Genomic DNA, 22,501 nt, shown 5'->3' on the forward strand with positions numbered 1-22,501 from the left:
ATCGACAATATGATTCAAAACACTTTGGACTCCAGGCATATTCCTATCAATAGAAAGAGTAATCAGATGTAGCGACAATTCGAATCACCAAGCGCAGTGGCGTTTTTTCGCTTATTTGAATAATGTTATTTATTCTTGGCATGCCGTTGAACCTTTAGTTCGTTCCCGTCGTATGTTTCGAAGACGCATTCGATATAATGAGTAGAAAAGCTTGCAGTGGGATATAAAGTTACGATGTTGTGGGGCCCATAATAATTCGAATCTTAAATGTGAGAGACTAATGCGTGATAATCTTCTTCCGACGTTCAAACGGCAGCTGCATGACAGGCCCAGAGCATAAAATGGGAATTTTGTCATTAACATACCGTTGCCGACAAACAGCCAAAGACTTTTGTCATTTTATTACCTTAGCTATATAATAGAAGTCCTTTACGGACTCATATAGATGCCGTCACCGAATATGAAAGCTATTTCTTCCAACACATCGCAGCGGGGTGAACCTCTGGAAGGTGGGTTTACCCCCCCCCCCCCTCTCATTAAAAGCTACCTTCGCACCCCGGTTGATTGCGTGGCTTTCTACAGGACTTCGCGAGCATTTACGGGTAAGGGGAATAGAGAACGGCTTACAGCGAGGACGTTCCGGGGATAATCAACGTCATCAGAAGGTGTTTGCTTTCAGATGACTTGAGCTACGTGTTCCTGGTCAACTTTAAAAAAATACCTGGTAGGAAGTGTGATTACACAGCGGTTACGGCGTCTGTCAAACTGGAACTGGAAAGGCGCACTTGACATTACCGATCTACAGGATACTCATCTGTTGTTACTCGATCAGATCTCGCCGAATAGAAAAGGCCTGAGCGTTATTTCACAGGATTTGTGGTTGTCTGTCTGCTGTAGCGGTCGATGTTCTTCTTAGCCATAGGGCGATCAGCAACCAATAGATTGCCGACAAAGAATTTTGTAATCTGTTTTATTACGTATTAATTTTTATGGGGACATTTGTTTTATCCGGGGGAGTTATCATTTTACAACTAATTATCTTTCATTGTTATCAGAAGCTCTAATGTTTCTAGTACTAGTAGCACAATTTTTCCAGAAAGCACTCCGCGAATGCTGTCCAACATTAATTCAAAAAGACCGCTCTAAAAACACATATATTCAGCTTGGTCGAAATATATCGAATATATTATCGGTTTCGCACTAGGTAGCATTGGAAAAGGCATCAGGTGCAGAACAGGATACGGAAATCAGATCTGGTTGTCATTCGCTTGACCACTATACGCGTCATTGTTGTATTCGCATGTAAACGAGATCGATCAATTAATGGTAGCTTTTTAATAGCTAGAAATTTTATAGCGTAATTTCTGCCATTGTGATACTTCGCCTTGAATAATTAGGATATTTTGCATTCGTTATTGTTCTCCAGGCTTTATCGCATCGCAGCTGTGTGCTGAAGGAGATGGTCAACATGTTAGATACGGACAGAAAAGCCTACGCCAAATAATAATATATGGGCTACATAATAGGTTCAGGATAAAGCCGAAGGCTTGTCACGCGTGGATATTCTAATAAGCACCTATACTTATTTTCGATGTATAATTTATGTGCGCTACAGACGAATCACTATCGGATTATCCGCGTAACTTCGCGAGTACCTCACTTATATGGAGAATATTGATGGAAGACATGCCTGTGGTCATTGAAAGATGCGCCTCATGAAAAAATATTAGTCTTCACGGTGCTATTAAACTATATATAAAGTGAAATTGTTGGACGGAGGATACATGTATTACGGAACAGGAGGCTCTTAGATAATAGAGCGATTATACCAAAAGCTGAAAATGGGTAAAAGTAGACAAGGAAGAAAAGGGGGAAAAGCAGACAAGAAAAATAGGATGGTCGGCCAATTAAAAACATGCAGTTTAAAGTCAATAGAAATTATGAGTGTATTGCAAATAAAAAATCGAGCGCTCTGCGAAATCTTTGGATAAAGATTTCGCAGAGCGCTCGAAAGGTTTGCTTTTGCCTATTGGGATTATGGTAGCTGCTGCTATTAGATAAATATGAACATATCGAGAAACTGTTCCTGTATAATAGAGATCACTTCTACCTGATACGATTTGAAGTACTTTGATTGATTGATCTACGCGCTGATAGCACCTTCTTGGTCTGCCCAGGACCTTTCTAGATCGCTTAAATTTCAAAGTCAAAATCGAACGGTCTGAGCCAACTATCGATACATAATGTTTTTGCGCATGGGTTACTACTTAAACTAGCAATGAAAATAATTAGTGAATAACTAACTCAAGCTCTATAACAGTACAACAACCGTCTTCGGATTCGGCATATCACTATCACGGAGACTAACTACAACAAGTGTAGGCGATAACAAGTGTTAATGTAACATACATTCGAGGTATTGAGATATACGATAAGTAGCTTTGCGGTACATTACGTGTGGCCAATTTCAATTGACAGGATATTGTTGTATTTATATTTAAAAAATCAGTTTACGTCGCTTAGGTAGGTTCTTGCTTTCGGTAACTGTGTAACACTTTTTATCGTTTCCTTTTCATGCCTATTTGGTCGCAAGTCTGGAAATTCCAAGGGCGCCTGTTTCTGCTGTCGACGGCAAAAAATTTTAACAACCCTTATAATTTTACCTGCCGAAACGACGACCCTTTTGTGAGATTTGTCCGGTACGTAAAGAAAGTCGAGGCTAGCTGCATTGGTTGCATGCTGTTGACCGCTACACAGAAGTGAATATGGCCGAACCATCGCAGAAAGAAGCTCATGAAAACAACACTGTTGAAAAAAAATCTGAGAAAGGATCAGAGAGTGAATCTGCCACATCATCTGAAGCTCGCCTAGCGGAAATAGTCGCTGAACTAGCTAAAACTCATGCCGAGTATGAGGACAAGTTGCAGGTATGGGAGCTTCGCACTGCGCTCTGTTCAGCAGACCACAGTTAATTAACCAACTTCGAGTTTGTTGTTTCTTGTAAGCACTATGAATATAAGTTATCGCTATGATTCATAGACAAGTGCGTTTTAATAGTGTTCATTAAATCATATATGTTTACAGTGACTGCGTCGTCGAACATCGGTAGTTACTCTGAGTACAGTATGTTAGAATATACTGTGTTTTGCTACGGACCAAATAGTAGTTAAGATTATTATAAAGGTGGTGCGGTCTCTACTCATTTAGTGAAATCCTACTGTGAGATTTAGGTCTTCAGTAAAAAATGGCATGAGTTCTGTATCCATTTCAATAGTCACTTAAACATATATATAGTTTGTTTGTTTCGAAGCTTGAAAATGAGATTTTCTAAATATAAGGTGGCTAATTCAAGGTGGGCCAAAGCTATCTTCCCGTTTTGATTTATCCATGAAACACATCACTACTACTTAGGTTGATTTTTTTTTCTGTAGGTACCACGTTTCAAGGAATTTTAAGATTTTTTATTTTGAAAGTTTTTCTGTGACTGACTGAAGGCAGTCTTTTCTTGTTCTTGATTTGTACAAAAGGCATCGTGTTATGCCCAATTTGACTTATACAGTTTGCTTAAATTCTGTTCTGGCACATATTGGCCCGTATACGTTTTGCGTACGTCCTAAGCAGGACACGTACCGCGGTGCGGCAATGATCCGTTGCGTAAAGGTTAATGGTCTGCGTTCCGTCTACTTTCTCCTGGTAGTATTTTGAACTTCTGCTGCTCTAAATTCGTGTTTATCCATGGTGTCATTCTCATTATTACGATTTGTCAACAGGGAAAATTATCGTACAATCGAATTGCGGCTTTTTTTGTTTTAATAACTACGCGAGCAACCTGTTTCGAATAAGATAAAAAGATTACTGGCAGCTGGCAATCCCAAGTTTTCCCATCGTCTTCAATGCGAGCATTGAAGTCACAATGCCAGCCTTAAAGAGTTGAGCCAGTTGGACCAAGTGTTATTGATCGTAATTTATCGATATGTTTATTGTAACTACAACGTATGGCCGATCCAGTGATTTGACACACTTCACGATATAAGAGAAACTTCAAATGATCTCATAATATTAAACTTAATATCGCACTGAACTGAAAAATAACTTATCGAAAACGAGACATACATATTGGCACGTCTTCTTTGTAATAACTGTCGGTGCGGTCTTTAAGCCTAGAATCAGCCGTATCACGACTGCTCTTTTTTTAGTGATTCTCATTTAGTGATTCAGCGCTTGTACATGTGGACAGTACCGTGTTGATCGTGCGAACGTCATTGCTGATGTCAATAGTCTGCACAAAGGAAACAGAACGAAAAGTTCAAACAGTCGAGTCATTTAGTGGAAGGAAAAAATGGTTAAATTAACGTACATTCAAAAGCGATCGACACAAAATTGCTACCTCCATAAAATAACACCCAACGACAATTTTAATTCTCATCAGTAGTCGGAAATTTTCATCAGCCATTAAAAGCCCACTTAATCAACAGGTACAAAACAAAACAACCCTTCGAATTGGAATCAGCTGTTTTGTTTCATATGTAATATTCATCCTGGAAAGAGAAATTGTAAATTTCTTTCGTGACAGGCTCGAGTGATGTCTGCTGGGTCTGTTTGCAACATAGTTCCAGTTGAAACGTTTGTGTCCCGGTGATTGTACAGAAGCTTCTAGCGTTATGATATTTCTTTTTAGATTTAAGTAACACTGGCAAACGAGAATCATGCTAGAACATTTCATATATGTTGTACGTAAAAGCAATCTGTTACGTAATGGTTACCTAATCCAAGTTATCCGCATGATACGAAATGCCCCATTCAAAATCGTTGTGGAGCAAAGTTTGGCAGTGCTAGTCGATAGTGCGTGTATTTCTAATACTTTAACATTTGCAAAGAAGCGATTTTGAAAAACGAGAAAAAGATACTGATTGCGAAGCAGAGACACAGACCTGCTTTATTAACAGCTGACTTCGTTCTTGTTATGCAATCCTACTTGCTGGAAACCGATCTATTAAGATGCTGACAAGATATTCTTCCGAACGGTTTCTATGGGTCAGATAAAGAGCAGGGTTCTGCCCAGAGCTCATGCTTTCACCTATGAAGTGCCCCCTGGTGGCGTATAAAAGGATGAAATACGCAAAGTATTGAAAAATATTTTTTTATGGTTGATACAGAAATTAGATTACACCATGTTATAGATATAGGATGCATATTATGTGTTAAGTTCGCATATTAGTTGCAGGTTAGATTGTGAAGTAAAGGCTGGGGGTTAACGTATGAGTCACATGGCATTTCTCTTAAGTCCACCAATTTGGTGCAGCATTGAAGAAGGACATACCAATAAGCATCTTAAGGTGAAATGCTCCACAATGCAAAACAGCCCTAATAACGGGGGAACATTGAAAATCAACGTTCTTCTCCTGGGTATTATCGCTTAACGGTGATCTGGTGCTATTAGTAAACGACATTTTTTATCCATCGCTGAATGTGAACATTTGTAAATGATATATTTATCTATATAAAACGAAAGTGATCTTCGTTAAAACCATAGTGAACCTAAGCTAAGTCTATGAAAAATGTCTTAAGGCCTATTTTATTGTCACCTTTTGTCGCTGAGCAATACAAAACTATAATATCTACCTACTGACTGGCTCGTTCAAAATTAAGTAGTGCTTTTTTTCGTTTAGCACTAAAGTTATTCAAGTTAAGCGCGTAAAGCCCAAGGCTCCTGTCTTAAGAAAAAATGTCAGGTTTTTATTTCTGGCCAGTATCGCTGAAACAAACATACATTTGTGAACGATTGCTTCAACTAGCAACAACTATGTGATTCTTTTTTTTTTTGTTCTTCCAGCCGGCTTTCGTGGCGTATTCATCGCACTCTAAGGCGCTACAAATAAGTGAAGAATTCTGTGAGAAGCAGGTTAAGCACCTTCTCCATAATTTGGCACCTTTAAAGAAACAGCTTAAATCGTACGTATCAGAGGGATGTAATTGTCGAAGCATATGACGGAAGGGTCAACATGTGTAAGAATAAGTACAGCCGGTTCAAGGTGTGGAAGTATTCCGGTTTAAAAACTCTAATTCTCTAATCTTGTTGTTTCGTTGATAGGCATTTTCTGTATATATGTACATTGGCTAACTTGAACCGGCGACGCGCCAAACTTTGCATCCAAACATCGACTATTATCGACGGTTAACCCCCTATAATTATCATATCCTAATACAAAGTCCATCTAGATGTTTATTTAATAGTTACGTTACGTGCAGTTAGAGTTATGCCTTTTTTCCGTAGTCGATTTTAAGCAGATGGAATTGTTAAGTTGATTTGCGAAGGTAACACCTTTATAAAGGCTAGCTTTTACGAGTGACTCGTCCAGAACTCTTGACTATGCGCCTCTAACATAGCAGGATTGTGCCTATTCCTTTGTCGTATCATCACTACAGTTTAAAAAATCTGCCAGCATCCGTCATGCACAAGCAGCTAGAAGTAGAGACTTCGATGCGGGAGCTCGAAGTGGCCATTCGCAACGTTCGCCGAAATCTTCCTGCTAGTTGTGGCTTTTACCTCTACCTGGTTCTCGGTAGCATGAACGTCAATATGCAATCGAATAAGTTGAAACTTAATTACAAGATAGAATACGAAACGTAAGTGGGGCACAGCTTTTTTCTAGTACTCTTATAATAATAATAATAATAATGATTAATCTGTGTGGCCGATTTAAGTGGTGCCATCAACAAACAAAAAACATTTCACTGAAGACCTGTCAGTAACAAACAGCTACGGTATACATAACATATACTTGACACATTTCGTATTCATTTTGCTTGATTCAATTTCAGCTTCAAATTATTTGTAACGTGGGCTTTACTTTTTCTGTCGCTACTGTGTTTGTACATGGGAGGTGGATCAGTGTGGGATTCAGTGCTGTTATTTGCCCTCGTTTGGTTCTACTGCACATTAACGATTCGCGAAAGTATTCTCAAAGTCAACGGAAGCAAGTAAGTATGCAGTACATAATTATTCTTTATCCTTTTTATAATATTGCGAAAAGAATGGCTATAGTGTCGCGCTCAATAAGCCAAAAAATTTAAAAAAATTAGTTATTTGACGGCTTACGTGCTGTAACGTCTCAAATTATTATATTATAATACTATACATATATATATACATATCCTGCTATAATATATTACTATAAATTATTATATATTATAAAATAAAAGAATCTCAAATTAGTAAAAGTTATTAAGCAGAAATGTATGGGCTGTGTCGTTTTTCTTTTTCGTTACAATCGACGACAGTATCAACGGCTGGTGGCGCCTATATCACTTCATTGCGACAGGGCTTTCGGGAATTATCGTGTTATGGGCGGACAAACGGTCTTTCCAGGAGCATTTTCGATGGTGGTTCCTTGTCTACACGTGTACAATGCTATTAGCACATCAAATGCAGTATCGATACCAGGCTGGCACTCTCTATCGCCTTCAGGTACACAGTGCAAATACAGTGTTGTCTGCTCCACAGGACAAAAACAATATCATAAATAATAGCTAAATCAGCGTGAAGAAAGCTTCTTGAATAGGTTCACTTGTCGATGCTACCAATACGAGTTTGCCTGTGTCCATAGGCGTTAGGGGATCGAGCCAATCCAATGGAAGTATCGGTTGAAGGGATTCGAGCTTCGTTGGCAACTCCGATGCTACGGGACTTTGCTCTACTAATGCCATTCCTCTACGTTGTATACGTGAGTTGTAAATACTATCGGCAAGACAGTGCTAGAATAGCAGTACTTTTTCATGGCCGTTAAATCAACAGGTCTAGGAAATATGTCGTATGCGATGGGTTTCAGGTGCTGCTATCGTCTATTCATTCTCATATGATACTAGGCCAAAAAATAATTTTGATGACAGAGAGTTAAACAAAGCCGATTCGGTATTTCCGTGATGAGCATAATTCAGACTCCAATGAAATACTACTGAACTAACAGCAACAGCCAGTAAAAAATATTTATATAGTGTGAGAGAGGTGAAGGATAGACTCGTCAAATACTTAGGTATTTATCGTCATATTGCAAATTGAAGAATATTAGCATTGTTGAAACATTTTTACAACATGTTAAATACATATAATTGTGTTATATATGTTAATATTTATATTCTATGTTACTTCTCATGCAGTTCATGCAGTTCTACATGGTTTACCTGCTGGTAGACCTGATTCATACGCATCCGGATACTTATTCATGGCACGCAGCAGCGACCGCCGCGTTCTTTGGGGTGATGTTCCTCGGTAACATATGTACCACATCATTCGCGATCTATTCGAAATATAGGTATGGTAAAATCACGCATGGACGCGTAAATCTCAAACTATGTCACTTACTCGATAGTGAGAATGTATTACACGTTTATCTGTTATCATTGCAACGCAATATGGATTCTGAACTTTATCTAATTAATAGTACAGCTTTAATTGAAAATTACAGTATTCTTTAAAGCTTTGACGATGCACTAAATAGTTTTTAACAATCGAATGAATTTTAGGTACCACTTTCCAGATCCTCTCGAACTACTGAAGAAGTTTCAGTGACCAATACAACCGATAAAAAGGATGCTTTTATTGGACACCGATACCCATTTTTAATTTGGATCTGCTAACGGTGATTCATCGTGACAAACTTCGACGTTTGGCACGACACTCAGTGACCGTAATTCGCTTTCACTGACCCGAGGGGATCGCATATGCCTCGAGGCAAGCATTTTGACCAACAAAGATGAAGGTAAAAACGACAAAATAAACCAAAAACCTTGACTAAAGAGGAAATAAGGTCACAAACGCCGTGCACTCCGCTGGATTTTCTGCTGCGCAGGCCATGGCTAAACAGATTTGTTTTTCAGGGCGGTACGAAAGGGGTCAGGACAGATGTGGCGGTCATTAAAATATAAAAACGAGGTGTCTATTGGTAGCGGACGACATCGGCCTTCAATAAACGCCATCTTGTGGTACCGATCACAATAGCAATATCGTACAATATGCGGAAAAGGCGCTTCGTTGAGCGGAAAATTATGACAGGGCAAGAAATCCTATTAAATGTTCACTAATAACATCGACGAAAAATCACGAAAAAAAACACAGAAATCGATTTAATAACGTGAAATGAATGACGGCGAAGCTTTTGGTATTTTCGGTCGTCGTGATAGTAATGGTAGAAATTATATTAGATGAACTACTAGTCGAACCGTTTAGACTGAAAATGGCGACGACAACGACGACTATGACGAAGATGATAATTAGGGTGATGATGATCATCATGAAGGCGAAGATAAAAATTAATCTGAAGATGAATAGCAATAACATTTATTTTTAAAACAACCAGAACGAATTCACTGTCGACGAACGTGAACGAACAAGCCGGTTAATTGGTAAGGTTTCAGTTAGATTGTTATTTGAGTAAATTGATAAGACACAAATCGTACAACGTCATGCTGGGAGCCCAATGGGCAAAATCGAAAGACGGCGTGCATACCTATACTGTTTCTATCATGTTTGATCATCAACGTCGTTGAACTATCCCGCGCGGGGCGGTTGCCGACGGCACAATTAGATGAGAGATTCGTTTTGCATTATTGGCATCCGACGGCGATTATGGATATACACATGCATATATATGTGTACGTCAGCGCGTATGAGAGCGTGTGTGTGTAGATGTATAAAAAGGTGTATGAAAATTTTACAAGAAACAGGTGCATAAGTACTGAGGGAATTCTGACGACCGGGTCAGTCGATAACTTCAGTGAATTTGATTGAAATGACGGGGTGGACGAGAGAGAATGGGGATTAGTGTACGAACCGCTGTATCATAATCTGGCAATGAATTCATTTTATCAACCGCAAATAAAATAGTCAATTTCTCTACTGTAATTATTAAACGGTTTATTTTAATAATCACAATGGTACGTAGCGTGTCCGGTAGAAGTCATTATGCAGAAATAGAAGACGTGGAAGCGCGGGAAGGGGAACAATCACTTTCGAACGCTGACGTGTTATTGTTAACAATGGAAAAAGATAGATTTATATATGGCTTTATGTATTATAGAACCATGTTGATCTGTAAGGTTTGTTAGGGTGTCCGTTACTGCGTAGATAATCCTTGATCTACCGTGCATAATATATCGTTGATGCTTGAATATCTACTGTTGGATAGAAGATACACCTGTCTATAATTTGAACGGATGGAACTTTTGGAAGAAATTTGCAGTGTTATTAGTTGATTTGTAGAGTTTTACGGGTCGTTATAGCATCGAATTCAATAAACCTATTTCTTTATGTCCATGAAGATATTTCTAGAGTCTAGATAATTCTTTTATGTGACAAAGAAAATTATACTACTCTGAAATATCAAGTATTCATCGCCTTCCCCTGTAAAATGATCAGCGTCAAAATAGCCGAGAATTTCTATTTATTTAAAGATGTATGAATTTATCGCTCGGTGGATTTTAAATTTTGATTAATCAACGTTTTCTTCGCATTTGTATAGAGACAAACGACAAATTGATAAGAAAATGAAAGCCACAAATAGATATAAACCCACCAGAGGGACTTGTCGAGTCGCAAGTGTAACTCAGAATACTTGAAAATTTGAAGTTAATGGGTGAATGAGTAGAACAACGAGTGCCGCACATATTACCCAGATACCGCTCACATGTGTAATTATTTAATAACAAAAAACAATAACACAAAAAATGACAAGTAAATAAATTTTAACGCTGCTATGCGTATAACTTCGTGTATTTCATAGTGAATGATGAAAAATGATGAACATTAATCTAAAACCAAAAAACAGATGATTTCCTGCCGTTGAGACTATCGTTGACAACTTCGGACCTAAATTTAAGAGATATTTTTACTCCTGCGAAATTACAAAAATAGACAGCAAACGAAACCTGTAACTACAGCAGTAAAAAGTGTAGCGGGCTTCGTTGTTTCTCAAGGCTTGTGTACACGTTGTACGACCAGGTCTTTTCGAACAGCCCGGTGAATGCCGAAATTCTACATTGTATATGCGCCGACCAAATCCTGTAATGAATCGCTTACCAGTTGCCCTTTTTAGGGCATAAAACCACTCTTATATCAGGGGGATAAGCGGGTCAAAATCAACGTTGGATATTCTTTTCTTCAATCATTAAAAGGCAGACTACGTGTTTTCGATTGCCGTAACAACATTCCATTGAAGAACTCGAGATATTGTATATATATACTTAATTTTTGACGAGTTAGTAACAGATGCCACTGATGTCAAGTGCTACCATCACCTTACGTCTGAACTTACTCGACACTGCCATTGAACTCGATTTTCCTCCAAGGCGACGCCTATCTAAATTGCGACAAACATTAAACCACATGTCGCCTAAGGCGGTCGTATGCTTCGAACAGGATTATTATTGGTTAAAGTTTAGCAAATTGCACGTCGAATCTATCACACTATTTCCCAGCTAGCCTAACTCAATTTACGGAGGTTTTATTTTTTTACCCAGCTTGCAGAAGTTCAGCACTTGGGTTATAATTCTGTGACAGGTGGTACGTAAAGTGCCCGTGTTGGCTGACAAAGTTATTTGACTCTTATTTTGACTTTTGTTAAAAGTCTGCTTGATTGCAGCAACGCGTTCTTCTTTTTGATTCCGACATTCAGTCATCAATCCTCACTGGTCTTCAATACCTCAAATCTCCGTTGTTGAAAACGCTTGCATCATTCACATACTGTACCCTCGCCTACGGGTTTCTATGTTTAATATTCTTCGTCAATCTTCGATTAATTATTATGGTCCTCGCGAATCAAAAGCCACTGATCATTGATATTAGTGATTAAAGGATTCTAAACTCCTTTAAAACTGAACGGATTTTCGCTCAGAAGCTTCAAAAACACTAGATTTTATCAGCTAATTGTCGTCTGCTAGTGGCATATAGTTCAAAAGCTATTCGATTTCAATGTCCACCGGATTTATGTGACTGCTTAATACTATTATAAATAGACATATCAATTTGACTGGGTCATCCCAGTCATGTTAGTGTTTCCATAGGTTTTCCGAAAAAGCGTTCATACCTCTATTAGGTAGAAAATTAGACGATGCATCAGTCTGATTATTATGTGTTCAACAACTAAACGAAACTACATTATTGTAAAACGTACTTCCCCTGTAAATTTGGGTGACGTCATACCGCTTATGGACATGGACAGTAGAAATAGGGCAGTGGGGTCCTGCTCTGTCTTGTTGAAAAGAACTATCCACTTCATAGGATCATAAATATCGCACGGATTCCAGTACTTTTAGTAGATGATCCGCAAATGTGTAGGTCATTAATTGCGTTCAGACAAACCTCTCTACCTATATCTTACTGTGAAATAAAAATACGATGAAATTTTTAGCATAATACAACTTTATGATGACTCAGATCTTGTGCTAGGGAGAATCAAAAGAGAAGCATCTGTTCCAGAGTCTGCTAGAATAAATTCTTCGTTCTTCCTGCGAAAAATAATTTTGTATCGTACACAATGGGAACTAGAGCCAAACTGTTTCAAAGCTCCTTTAAGTGTGAAAAAAAATCACATAACGAGTGAATCTATGAAGGCTCGCACACGGCCGCATCATGGGGACGGCGAAATTTTCATTTTTGTTATATTTCTACTAGATGGTCAGTATTTGCTATAAAGTTACTTTCTTGCAGATGAACCTAAGATAATAATTATCGTTTGTCGCAAATAAAACTACTGCCTCTCTTGATCCGAACGTAGCCGATAACATCAATCTGTGCCCGTGTGGCAATGTTCTCGCACACTCATCATCAGATCACAAAGATCAGTCACCTTCTAAACTACGATACGGCGTGGACGGCAAGTGCACGATTATTACTAGCATAGCCCTTTTGTCATCGATGCATTATCGGTCGACTGGCTAGTCAAGAACATTTTTCTACAGAAGGGCAAGTTGATCAGTCGACTTGCTGCTATTATATCTGAATACCAGCCTGCAGGAGTGTTGGAAATTTCGATAGATCCTGCATGCCGGCGTACAATTAACTCCATTCATACGTCAGCATCCTGTGACAGCAGTTTCATATTAGAACTCGATTTATAATCTACTTATTTGAAGGTAGTTAGTTTAGGTGTCGGTTAGAAGCAAACAAAACCGTGGTTCTATATTACCTAATTGTATCACAAAGAGACTTATGTTATATGATAGAACGTTATAAACATTGGTTTAAATCATGTTTGTAAGGTAATAAGGCATGCACCCTGTGAATGTCTCTTGTTACTCTGGAAATGTAAGAGTACAATAGGCCATCATGAACAAATGTTTGCATCAATAGGCTTAAAAAGATGCTAAAGTTTATTGACAAAGTTTAGATAATAAATTAATTACAGCAGCGTAACGTATATTATGAAGTAGGAGTGTTTACGCTGAAATGGCCTTGATTTGAGCATCGATATCTGGGCCACTTTGTGTTTCGTATCATCCTCTCATTGTGGGCTGTCTTAGTAAGCTTCCCAAAATCTAACGGTACGGTAAACGGTACGCTGGTTGATGGGCTGGGTCGACCGCCAATTGCGAAACGTATGATGCCCATCACTGTCTTCGAGTTCATGAAAACGACGAAGCTGTAAAATATAATTGAGAATATTAATGAGAGGGAAGAGTGCGTACACACGTCGAGAATGTTGTTCGTGGAAGTTCCTCACGAACCTCAATGGATCAGACCTAAGTACCACGCTAATTTCGGGCTACCAAACAAGGTCAAAAAAAAAAAAGGTGGTCCAAGCAATACAACAGAGTCATTAGTAGATATTGAGAAATTAATTATATGGAAAAAGTATATGGAAATTATTAATATTCATTAAGATATACAAACAACCGTCTACTTGAAAAATCATTTCATATCTATGAATCAATCTACTTTAATTTTTTGTTTTAAAGCAAATCACTAAGCGTATCCAGAGCATACATGATCTTCGCCTTTTGTTATCCAATTACGGGATTTCCCGTGAGATGATCTGTAATACTAATTTGGCAGTGAAAAATTATTCGAGTGCACATTTTTCTCATGCGTCACGTTAGTCTGATTAAAATGTACATCACCATGTGCAAGTTGTGTATTGGCGGATCGTGAAGCACAACTCCCTGCTAGCTCAGCTATGTGGGTGTAACCCATATATTCGTACCCTAGCTAAGAATTGCAGAAGCTGAACGTACATATAAAACCGTACACACCGTAAATACAAACTGAATAAAGCCTATTTAAAGCGATTCTATTAATGCCATCCTCTTTGACAGTTCCAGACGTAAAATGAAGCTAGTGTCATTTTTATTGTGGCTCTTCAAACTTTTAACATTAGTAGATGGCAAATAGTATTGCGTAAACCCCCTTCATCAAAGTTACCTTAAACATATAGCTTCAAGGCAAAGCATACAATGGTTATATAAGAACCTCAGCCGAGAAACTGAACGACTCCGATGAAGTCATATTTTCTAGTTAAGAGCGAAGGTGTAAACTTCTAAATCATTATTGCTAATTGTTCTGACTCTATAATAGTAAGTTGAGCTTTTCTCAGGAGGCACCCATTTTTCCTATCGGAAAACGAGCGGAAACTAATTGGTTTTAACTAAGTTAAACACGCGAAGTGATACTGTGACAGAGTAAACACTGAAAATTTTTAAGAGTTTAATTTACTAGGACTTCAAGTATGACATATGCAGTACGTTTCGTGTATTGGAAACGAGGTAATTGCTAGTAAATGTTTGGTAATATCGTCACTCTGTATAGCTAATCGTTCGAGGTCTAATGACCACGATGTACTAACAATTGCTCACAAAGCGGATAATGCTAGAAAGTTATGTTTTAGCAAAACTATTGTTTCCTCCTCCTTTAATCAAAAAAATAGATAAAACCTTGGTCTACTTTATATTCTTACAATTCATAAGATTAGCGTCGAGGAAACCATGCATTATCAACCTACGTCTAGCCATCTAGCAACCCTTTATATACATATAAACGATAGAGAACACGTACACAGTAACCCTAAACAATCTAAAGGGATATATAATCTAAAGGTTATCCTGACAGAGAGTTAACCTCTTCATGGTTCACTTTCCAGTGGCATATTTTAAGCAATCTGTATGTAAATGTATAAAACATAGACATAAAAATGTCTTCATAATTTCGCAACTTCTACAAATTTTTTATTACAAAAACAAAGTTTTTCTAAGCAGCCTGCAAAGATCTTCAGACGTCGTTTTCAAACCTGTATGCCGTTGTTCTAACTCGGTACTTAGTACGAACCAAGAAACGTTCACTGTTAATTTCCTGTTGACGCCATAAACGTCCGAATTTTCCAGAATCGATTATACAACGAAATTCGTTGTGATCTGTGCAGAGGTCTGGTTTGAGTTGAACGGCGTTCACAGCCCGTGGTTACTTGTACCCATTAAACTGATTGTTGTCAAGACGCAATAGTTTGGCCTGCATTGAGTATACCTTACAGGCGTTTTCAATTGAAAACACCGACCATTTTAGAGGACCACTTTTCAGAGATTGTCTCAGACGTCTTATAAACTAGGACCTGGGTGGTCTTATTGAATATAATAGTATGCGAATGTTGATTTGCGACGCACCGAAGGTATCGCTATATGAAACAACGCGTTCTATTGTCTAAAGCAGATCTTGCAGCTGCTTCCTGAATTTGCTGTTTGCTTTGCCGCAGCAGAAATCCAAGCTGAGCTTTAGTATACTTCTATTTTTTTGTCCGTTCGTAAAACCGTCTCGCGGCTGTATAGTGTTCAACTAGAGTAGATACTTGCATGTCTTGGTAATTTTTTACTTCAATGGTCAAAGTATCATAGTCAATTACTATAGAACATCGTTTTGCCTAATTAACTCACCAGTTGTCTCGAAATGGGAATCTTATGATGGAACAGTATCCAAATGACTGCTTCACTACATGGAGGGGTTGTTAGTGAGCCGCGATAAGTGTAAAATTGTTGAGGGTATAGCGGCAATAGACCCGAAAGGCGAAAACCAGATTTCCATATTTGAAGCTTTTGTAAGCCAGAAACTGTCGTAAAATACTCCATTATATGTTTCTCAGCTTCGTTTTGAAGCCGGGTCGGCGCACGCAACTGAAATTAGAAGGGGTAAACGATAATGAAAATCATTTAATGATATATGTAATAAGTTGAGGATGCGTATGCATTGTTAAGTGCATCGAATGCCGATTTTTTATTGTATGCAATTGTTTTTACTTTAGCAAAAAACACGCTTTGTATTTCGTGTCAGGTAAGCCTTCCCGCCACTCTGGAACGAGCTAGAAACCCTAATGAACAGCGAGTTACCCTCAGTGAGGGGAAAAACTTATTTAAATTAATAATATAAGATATGTATATTTTTAATAAACAGATTGAATAGTTTGTTTTCAAAACTAAAAAAAAATATATATTAGTTTATTATTAAGGGATTATAATGTATATATACATTATAACTTATATATAAGTTATTTAAATCTTAAATCAACGGTGTTATTTTAATTCCCAATTAAATTTTTTATTATTCCTTTAAAATCTTATTCTTCACGTTCATAAAAGTGATAAGTTTTCAATCTTACAATAATATAAGCTCGATAAATATTCCATCTCGATCAAATATATGTAAAATGAACTCTAAATCCTTCACTTCATCGAGTTACCCAGTTACTAGCGTAATAAAAGCCTTACGTCTCTCTCGGTAGACGAAAACGGTTTTCCGATTACGAACATGACGGCTAAAACGCAGATTCCGTCGGGGTGGTTGCGTGCCTCCTCAAACGTCGCATAATCATCTTTTACATGCACTATATGAAGCTGCGGCAAAACAATCGAAGGTTTACGGCATGTCTTGTGCTCCATAATTAATAGTATACGTAATAATAGTAAACGTTCTAATTATATCTAATTAATCTAATTAAATTATATATATATAATCTAATTAAACATCTAATTATTTATAATAGTCGGTAAGATTTGATGACTGTATGGATTTGTTAGCGCCTGAATAAAATAAATGGACATGGACGAATCAATAGAAATGTACAATTGTAACGCATTTCTCACCTCGATTGGGTATCGCCGTCCATCGAACGTGTGCTCAGACCCAGAACTCAGCCGTCGACCCCAATGGAAATGCAACCCGAACACGTTATAGCGACCTGTGAGAGGCCCTCCGCTAATGTAGCGTTTGCTATTCTGTAAATCTGTAATACTTGCTAACGAAAAACAGCCAGTCGCAGTAAATTAGAGCATGAAAAATAATTCGTTAGCTTATTTTTATCTTATATAATTCTGTTGAACAGCAGTAAAGGTTGCATGCTGGAACTTTGTACCTGACCCATGGACAATTGAAGCGGTAATATTTTCGAGCTCCACGTCGAAGCCACAGAATCGGAGTTTCGGTAAAAGACGATATTTGGAGTTTGTTCGGGAAATATCAATGGGACTTTGCCGGCGACCGCCACACTGGAAACCTTTCGCCTTTATATTCGGCCAATTCTCAAATCCTACCAGTATGAAAAAGACACTTATTAGATACGGTCCTAACATGGTGTCCAAAATTTACAGATGGAACCTAATTTTGGAATCTAGATTTTCAAGGAAGTACATGTCAATAACTACCAGACTGTTCACGCGTCTACATTTCGTAATTCATAGCTATAGAGCGTCTTAACTTTCTATTTTCGTTGTATTACTATGTGATCAGTACACACGTTCGGTTCAACTACGGCGAAAAATAAGAACTCCTCGAAGTAGATCCTTTCGATCCAAGAGAAGTACCTTCATTTTTAGGATACGGAGTTGCGGGGAAAGGATTTGGTAATAATCGCAAAATTTCTTTCATAATATCTATTTGTGAAGCTGTGCAATAAGGCCCGATACAGCCATGCGTCTTTATGGTCTTCTTGACCTTCTTGAGATAATGCGCTCAGTGAGCGATCAGCTTAAAATAACTGTTGTATAACAGTTAACATTGCCGAACGCGCGTTTTTCAAAACCTTTGAAAGTAGCAATTCAGCTGTAAATTCATAAACATAGTTACGGACAAGTCCTTATATTTACTTGAATCCGCAGTTGGTATCTGACGACATAGGTGAACAGTTCTAGTAGCAGATGACAAATAGAGATGCAGTATAGATATGTTTCGTTTTACCTTAACCTAATATCACACACTATGTTACGTACAAACACATTATTATCATATATATATATATTATACATACTATACATATATATATAAGTCCTGATTACGTACCATTTCGACCTTCGTAAGCCCACTTTACAGTCCTTGCTGAAATGGTAACGTAAAATACGTGAGGTTACTATCAGAAATTTTACTTAGCTGACGGTGCAATGGCGCCATCAAAATACATGGAACAAGGTCAATTTTTGTACAACTGAAAGTCCCTTCAAACGGTACGATATCGTATTGGAGCAATTAAAAACACATCAGGGTTCAAATCAGAATTTCTCGGGTGACAAAATCTAAATAATTTATCTTGTAAAATCATTCAAGCTGTTGAATTAGTTCCGGAAATGCGATGATGGTTATCGCATACATATCAAACAATTGTCAGTTGAAATCGCGGACGCCTGGACAAGAACCGCAGATTCTCCACTAACGTGAGTGCCAGAAACGTAATTTTTGGTTGCTAGGAACTTTAAAATATGAAGTTAATTGTACTTTTGCACTCGAGAAAATGAAAAGAAAACAACTATTTCTAATCATCAGTAGGGACAGTTACTCTCCTTCGGAGGATTCGCACAACATGTACTTACGGATTACCTTTCATTATCGTTAGCATTTTTTTTTTATCACAATGAAAGCAGTTTAGCCGTCGTTTGAAATCTTGCCAATAAGACAAATACTACACAAAATGTGTGAATGAATAAAGTTATTTTTATAATTATGAGAAATGAATTATTTTACCTTGAAATCTAAAGGGAGTTAAATTTGTACGTGTATGTTGGATTCAGCGCGAAGGCTACAACGGCTGAACTTCTATTTGTGAAGACTAAGGCAAACGATATATACTAGACAGATACGGCATAAATCAATATTATGCTTATCGCAAACGGTCACATAGATTAAACGATTTTCACTGTTAAAGAAAAGAAGATATAGTTAAAATGACGTATTTGGAAAAAATCTGTTTCGTGCTGCTCAACTATAAACAAAAATTTGTGGTCTTTTTTCATTTGTTATCACAGAAGGCAAAAAATGCATAGCCTTTGGATGTCATGCATTTAGCCCGCCACTGATTGTGTGCTAGGCTTCTCTATAAGTAGTTAAAATCAAAGGAATATGAAGTTTTTGTCTAGTAAGTATTAAGTATTGTCTTTTTTTTGTTTTGATACGCAGTTTTAAGCATCGAACGAAAGATTGGCTGTATTATTTAATTAGCATGAACCATAAAGTGATTTAAATTGTCTAAATTTATTGCTATTCAATAATCCCAAGGCAGTGTGGTTCTTTTTTTCCAAATCTTGCGAGATTGTTAAATTTTCCCAAATAATTCAATAACAGTTTTAACATTCTAAGGAACTAATTGAACTGGAACGTTGAGCTGGAACGATTTTAACATATTTAAAAGGTAACGCCTACTTACCTTGCGCAGAATAGTCGATTAGGCCTGCTACGAAAGTAAATATCAAGAAGACATCCATTGCTAGCACAACTGAGCTTATCCAAAATTTTTCCGTATAAAATTATTACCTTTACCACTACAGTCCACGGTTTGCTAGCATAACACTGCTAATAAAATATGCACTGGGTACTAGACAATAGGACGTTGTAACGTATAATCTACTTTATAACACGTGTTATTAGATCGTTATTGCTGTCGATTAAAGAAAAGACCATCAAAGTTATACCGTACTGCTACATTGTAAATCCAATTCCTTCAATAGGCACACAGGCCCCCAAAAGGCCCATACGGCCGAATTGTAGGAATGTACTTACATTTAATGTACGTTGCTGTTTTTATGGGTAGTTGTGTCGCGTCTTTTGGCCATTCTAGTGTTTTTTCGCCTCAGTGGAATCGGTTGTTGCGGCTGAAACTGTAACAAAGCCTATCACTTCAGGGTGACAACAAGTTCTAGAAAGCAAATTTAGTTACGAGGAGAAGTTATCAGACCTAGGTGCATCCACAAGGCTCACGACTGAGGTGTCGCAATGATATATCGTACGTTAGAATTATTGGACCTATTGATAGGATCGCCTTCTTACTGTGCTATAAATGAGCATTCACAGATAATGAGCTATGTGTGGAGCATGAATTGATCAGCTTGCTTACCAAAAGACCGTGGAAGCGCTGACAGGCATCAACATATTGCCGCCTATGACTGAGATCTGAGGCCTTGCTCAATGGGCCCATGTTAAGTGGAATTTCTTTGAGAAAGATTGATTCTCGATTGGGTCAAAATTCCTTCGAGTGAGACCCTAATATAAAAACCTCTACATATGAAGCAGGAACATCTTGAAGCGCGTGCCATGTACAGCAAGTGTCCTCAGATCTCTTCAAAATAACGTTAGAAGAAGCTTAGTCCCTAAAAGTAGATCATCCATACCTACCGACGAATTAAAAGAATAACTCAATGTTAGTTACACTAACAAAATCTTGCAAGCAGGTTCCCGTACAATGCCTAGGTTCCAACGTCATCGAAAACAGTAAGCGAATTTCTGTTTGGTGGTCCTATCGTTCCTATACGATCTGTATCTCATCGCTTAGTTGTGTAGTACCTATCATTTGGCGTCTTTCTAAATTCATCCTAGATGCGCGTACGTCTGTAACGCAAGCCTTGCATTTTCAGGGTCGATAAACGAAGGATAAACATTTATAGGATTTCCGTAACAATATACAAGAGTATCAAATACAAGAATTTTCTATACAGTAACCTTTATCATGGGATAACAATTCTGTCTCAGCCTTGCGATTGTGTATATTGAGAATTTATATCAATTTACTTACCGAGCAATAGTAGTAATATTATTAACCTTAACTTTGAATTGTTGATACTGTTAACCTGAACCTTCGATCGTTTATATGATGGCGTATTTATTTTATACAGTGCACATCCTACAAACAGGATATCGAATAAATATACGTTGACAAGACGAAAACAGAAAGTAGTGCAAAAAGATATTTTGAAATCGCCCGCGCGCAGACTGCAGTTCCTTATATGTATCATAAGCGAAACGCCGCTCAACATGAAGATCATTTCAGGAAATGACGTAATTGTGGGAAAGAATTCTATTTAGAAGGCGCATATTAAGCGCACTAGCAATTGGATAAAAATAACACGTGTCAGCGCAAGGCATGGCCAGCTATTTTATACGATAAGAGAAACGATTGGAAGCTTTTATCGGAGATGCGCCTGGCCGTATATGTAATTGGCGAGAATGTCTACATACTGAAATTTGTCGCTTAAGCTAAAACAGATATATTCGTATAATAGACGTGCACGTTTCTTGGTTATACGTTGGTGTACCTGCGCCGATCGCCGACTCGAAAGCTTCACGTTAGTTATTACTTCGTTAAACAAAATCTCACTTGCCTTCTTGTGTGAACAAAAATTAGATCTCTTCTGATCAGCCGAATAAAACCAATGTTCTATTTTGAATTAGGTAATTTTTCTGTCGTTCAGTTCTAAATGGCATGCCGTACTGCTCACAGATTCTATTATATATCATTTTGACGTTCTCAACCCGGATAGCCAAAAACACTATTATCAACAGAACCAGATAATATAGAATTATATTGGCATTTCCATATGTATTATATACCCGTGCTTGCTTCGACCCAACCATTCGGAAGCTGCATTTGTCAACAGCCCTAAACTTATAGAGATATTATGACAGCTTGAGCTTGACAAAAAAAAGAATCCTCAAAGCGATGTAATTACTGGTACACCGAGCGATGTCGATTTCGTAATCTCTTCAATAAGGGTTCGCCCTTTGTTTCACCTTGTAAGTTTTGCAGATCTACGATTTGGGTAAAGGCATCGCACGTGGCGGTTTAGTGTCACCGTCTATGCAAGGCGATAAAGTCAGCAGAGCACTGAACATCTGTGTTCAGTGCTCTGCTGCATCACAACGTACATGTATAAAAGCAATAAAGGCCTATTGCGTTTGTTAGAGATTTGTTACATTGTTCTTTTAAGAATGCAGAATATGTATAATCAGTTTGAATGGCTGGACACGTAATACTGTTTTTATTTTACAAACGCAGACCTGCACAAATGCATTTCTGTCACAAAAGATCGATTACTATCGTAATACATGTACCGTAATGAAACACCTTGACTATATAGCGCTCGTGTACAGCGAAAAGAACATTTCTGTTCGTAATAAAGAGTACAGCGGCATCTTCGAATCTCGAGACTGTTTTTTACGCCAGTAAAATAACCAGAAGAAAATGAATGGTTCGTTGAATAATCAAAAATCTGC

At 37.8% G+C, this 22,501-nt stretch overlaps 2 protein-coding genes across 3 annotated transcripts in view; one reads left to right on the plus strand and one right to left on the minus strand.

Moving 5' to 3' along the window:
• Positions 1-10,761, plus strand: part of LOC111265624 (transmembrane protein 120A) — an 11,906-nt gene extending 1,145 nt beyond the window's left edge. Inside the window, exons 2-10 of one of the 2 annotated variants that reach the window (XR_002683547.2) lie at positions 2,594-2,927; positions 5,834-5,952; positions 6,427-6,627; positions 6,823-6,981; positions 7,282-7,468; positions 7,608-7,724; positions 8,158-8,312; positions 8,524-8,759; positions 8,878-10,761. Coding sequence is in view for 1 of the 2 variants with exons in the window: in XM_022842457.2 (XP_022698192.1) it covers positions 2,766-2,927; positions 5,834-5,952; positions 6,427-6,627; positions 6,823-6,981; positions 7,282-7,468; positions 7,608-7,724; positions 8,158-8,312; positions 8,524-8,569 (1,146 nt within the window). In the remaining variant the exon portion in view is untranslated. Of the gene's footprint in view, positions 1-2,593; positions 2,928-5,833; positions 5,953-6,426; positions 6,628-6,822; positions 6,982-7,281; positions 7,469-7,607; positions 7,725-8,157; positions 8,313-8,523 lie in introns of both variants that reach the window. The other variant, XM_022842457.2, reaches the window with a different exon arrangement.
• A 2,563-nt stretch (positions 10,762-13,324) lies between these two features.
• LOC111265601 (carbonic anhydrase 2) lies at positions 13,325-20,429 on the minus strand. The gene is made up of 9 exons (XM_022842413.2): positions 20,372-20,429; positions 20,015-20,083; positions 19,662-19,685; positions 18,308-18,343; positions 17,385-17,558; positions 17,116-17,267; positions 16,741-16,866; positions 15,913-16,149; positions 13,325-13,634 (listed from the first exon to the last, which is right to left on the minus strand). The coding sequence occupies exons 1-9, from the start codon at positions 20,427-20,429 to the stop codon at positions 13,512-13,514; spliced, it is 999 nt and encodes a 332-aa protein (XP_022698148.2). The 3' UTR covers positions 13,325-13,511.
• Positions 20,430-22,501: the final 2,072 nt, after the last annotated feature.

Source organism: Varroa jacobsoni, unplaced genomic scaffold (genome assembly GCF_002532875.2).
Source record: "Varroa jacobsoni isolate VJ856 unplaced genomic scaffold, vjacob_1.0 scaffold_993, whole genome shotgun sequence".
Classification (NCBI taxonomy): domain Eukaryota; kingdom Metazoa; phylum Arthropoda; class Arachnida; order Mesostigmata; family Varroidae; genus Varroa; species Varroa jacobsoni.

What these genes read in the sequence shown, in the direction of transcription:
- LOC111265601 (XM_022842413.2), bottom strand. Translation starts at nt 20,429, where the DNA reads ATGGGCCCATTGAGCAAGGCCTCAGATCTCAGTCATAGGCGGCAATAT. An exon ending in GGCTTACGAAGGTCGAAATG is followed by an intron (nt 17,559 to 18,307) that starts GTACGTAATCAG and finishes TCATACTGGTAG; the next exon opens with GATTTGAGAATTGGCCGAAT. An exon ending in TTTCGTCTACCGAGAGAGAC is followed by an intron (nt 16,150 to 16,740) that starts GTAAGGCTTTTA and finishes TTCTAATTTCAG; the next exon opens with TTGCGTGCGCCGACCCGGCT.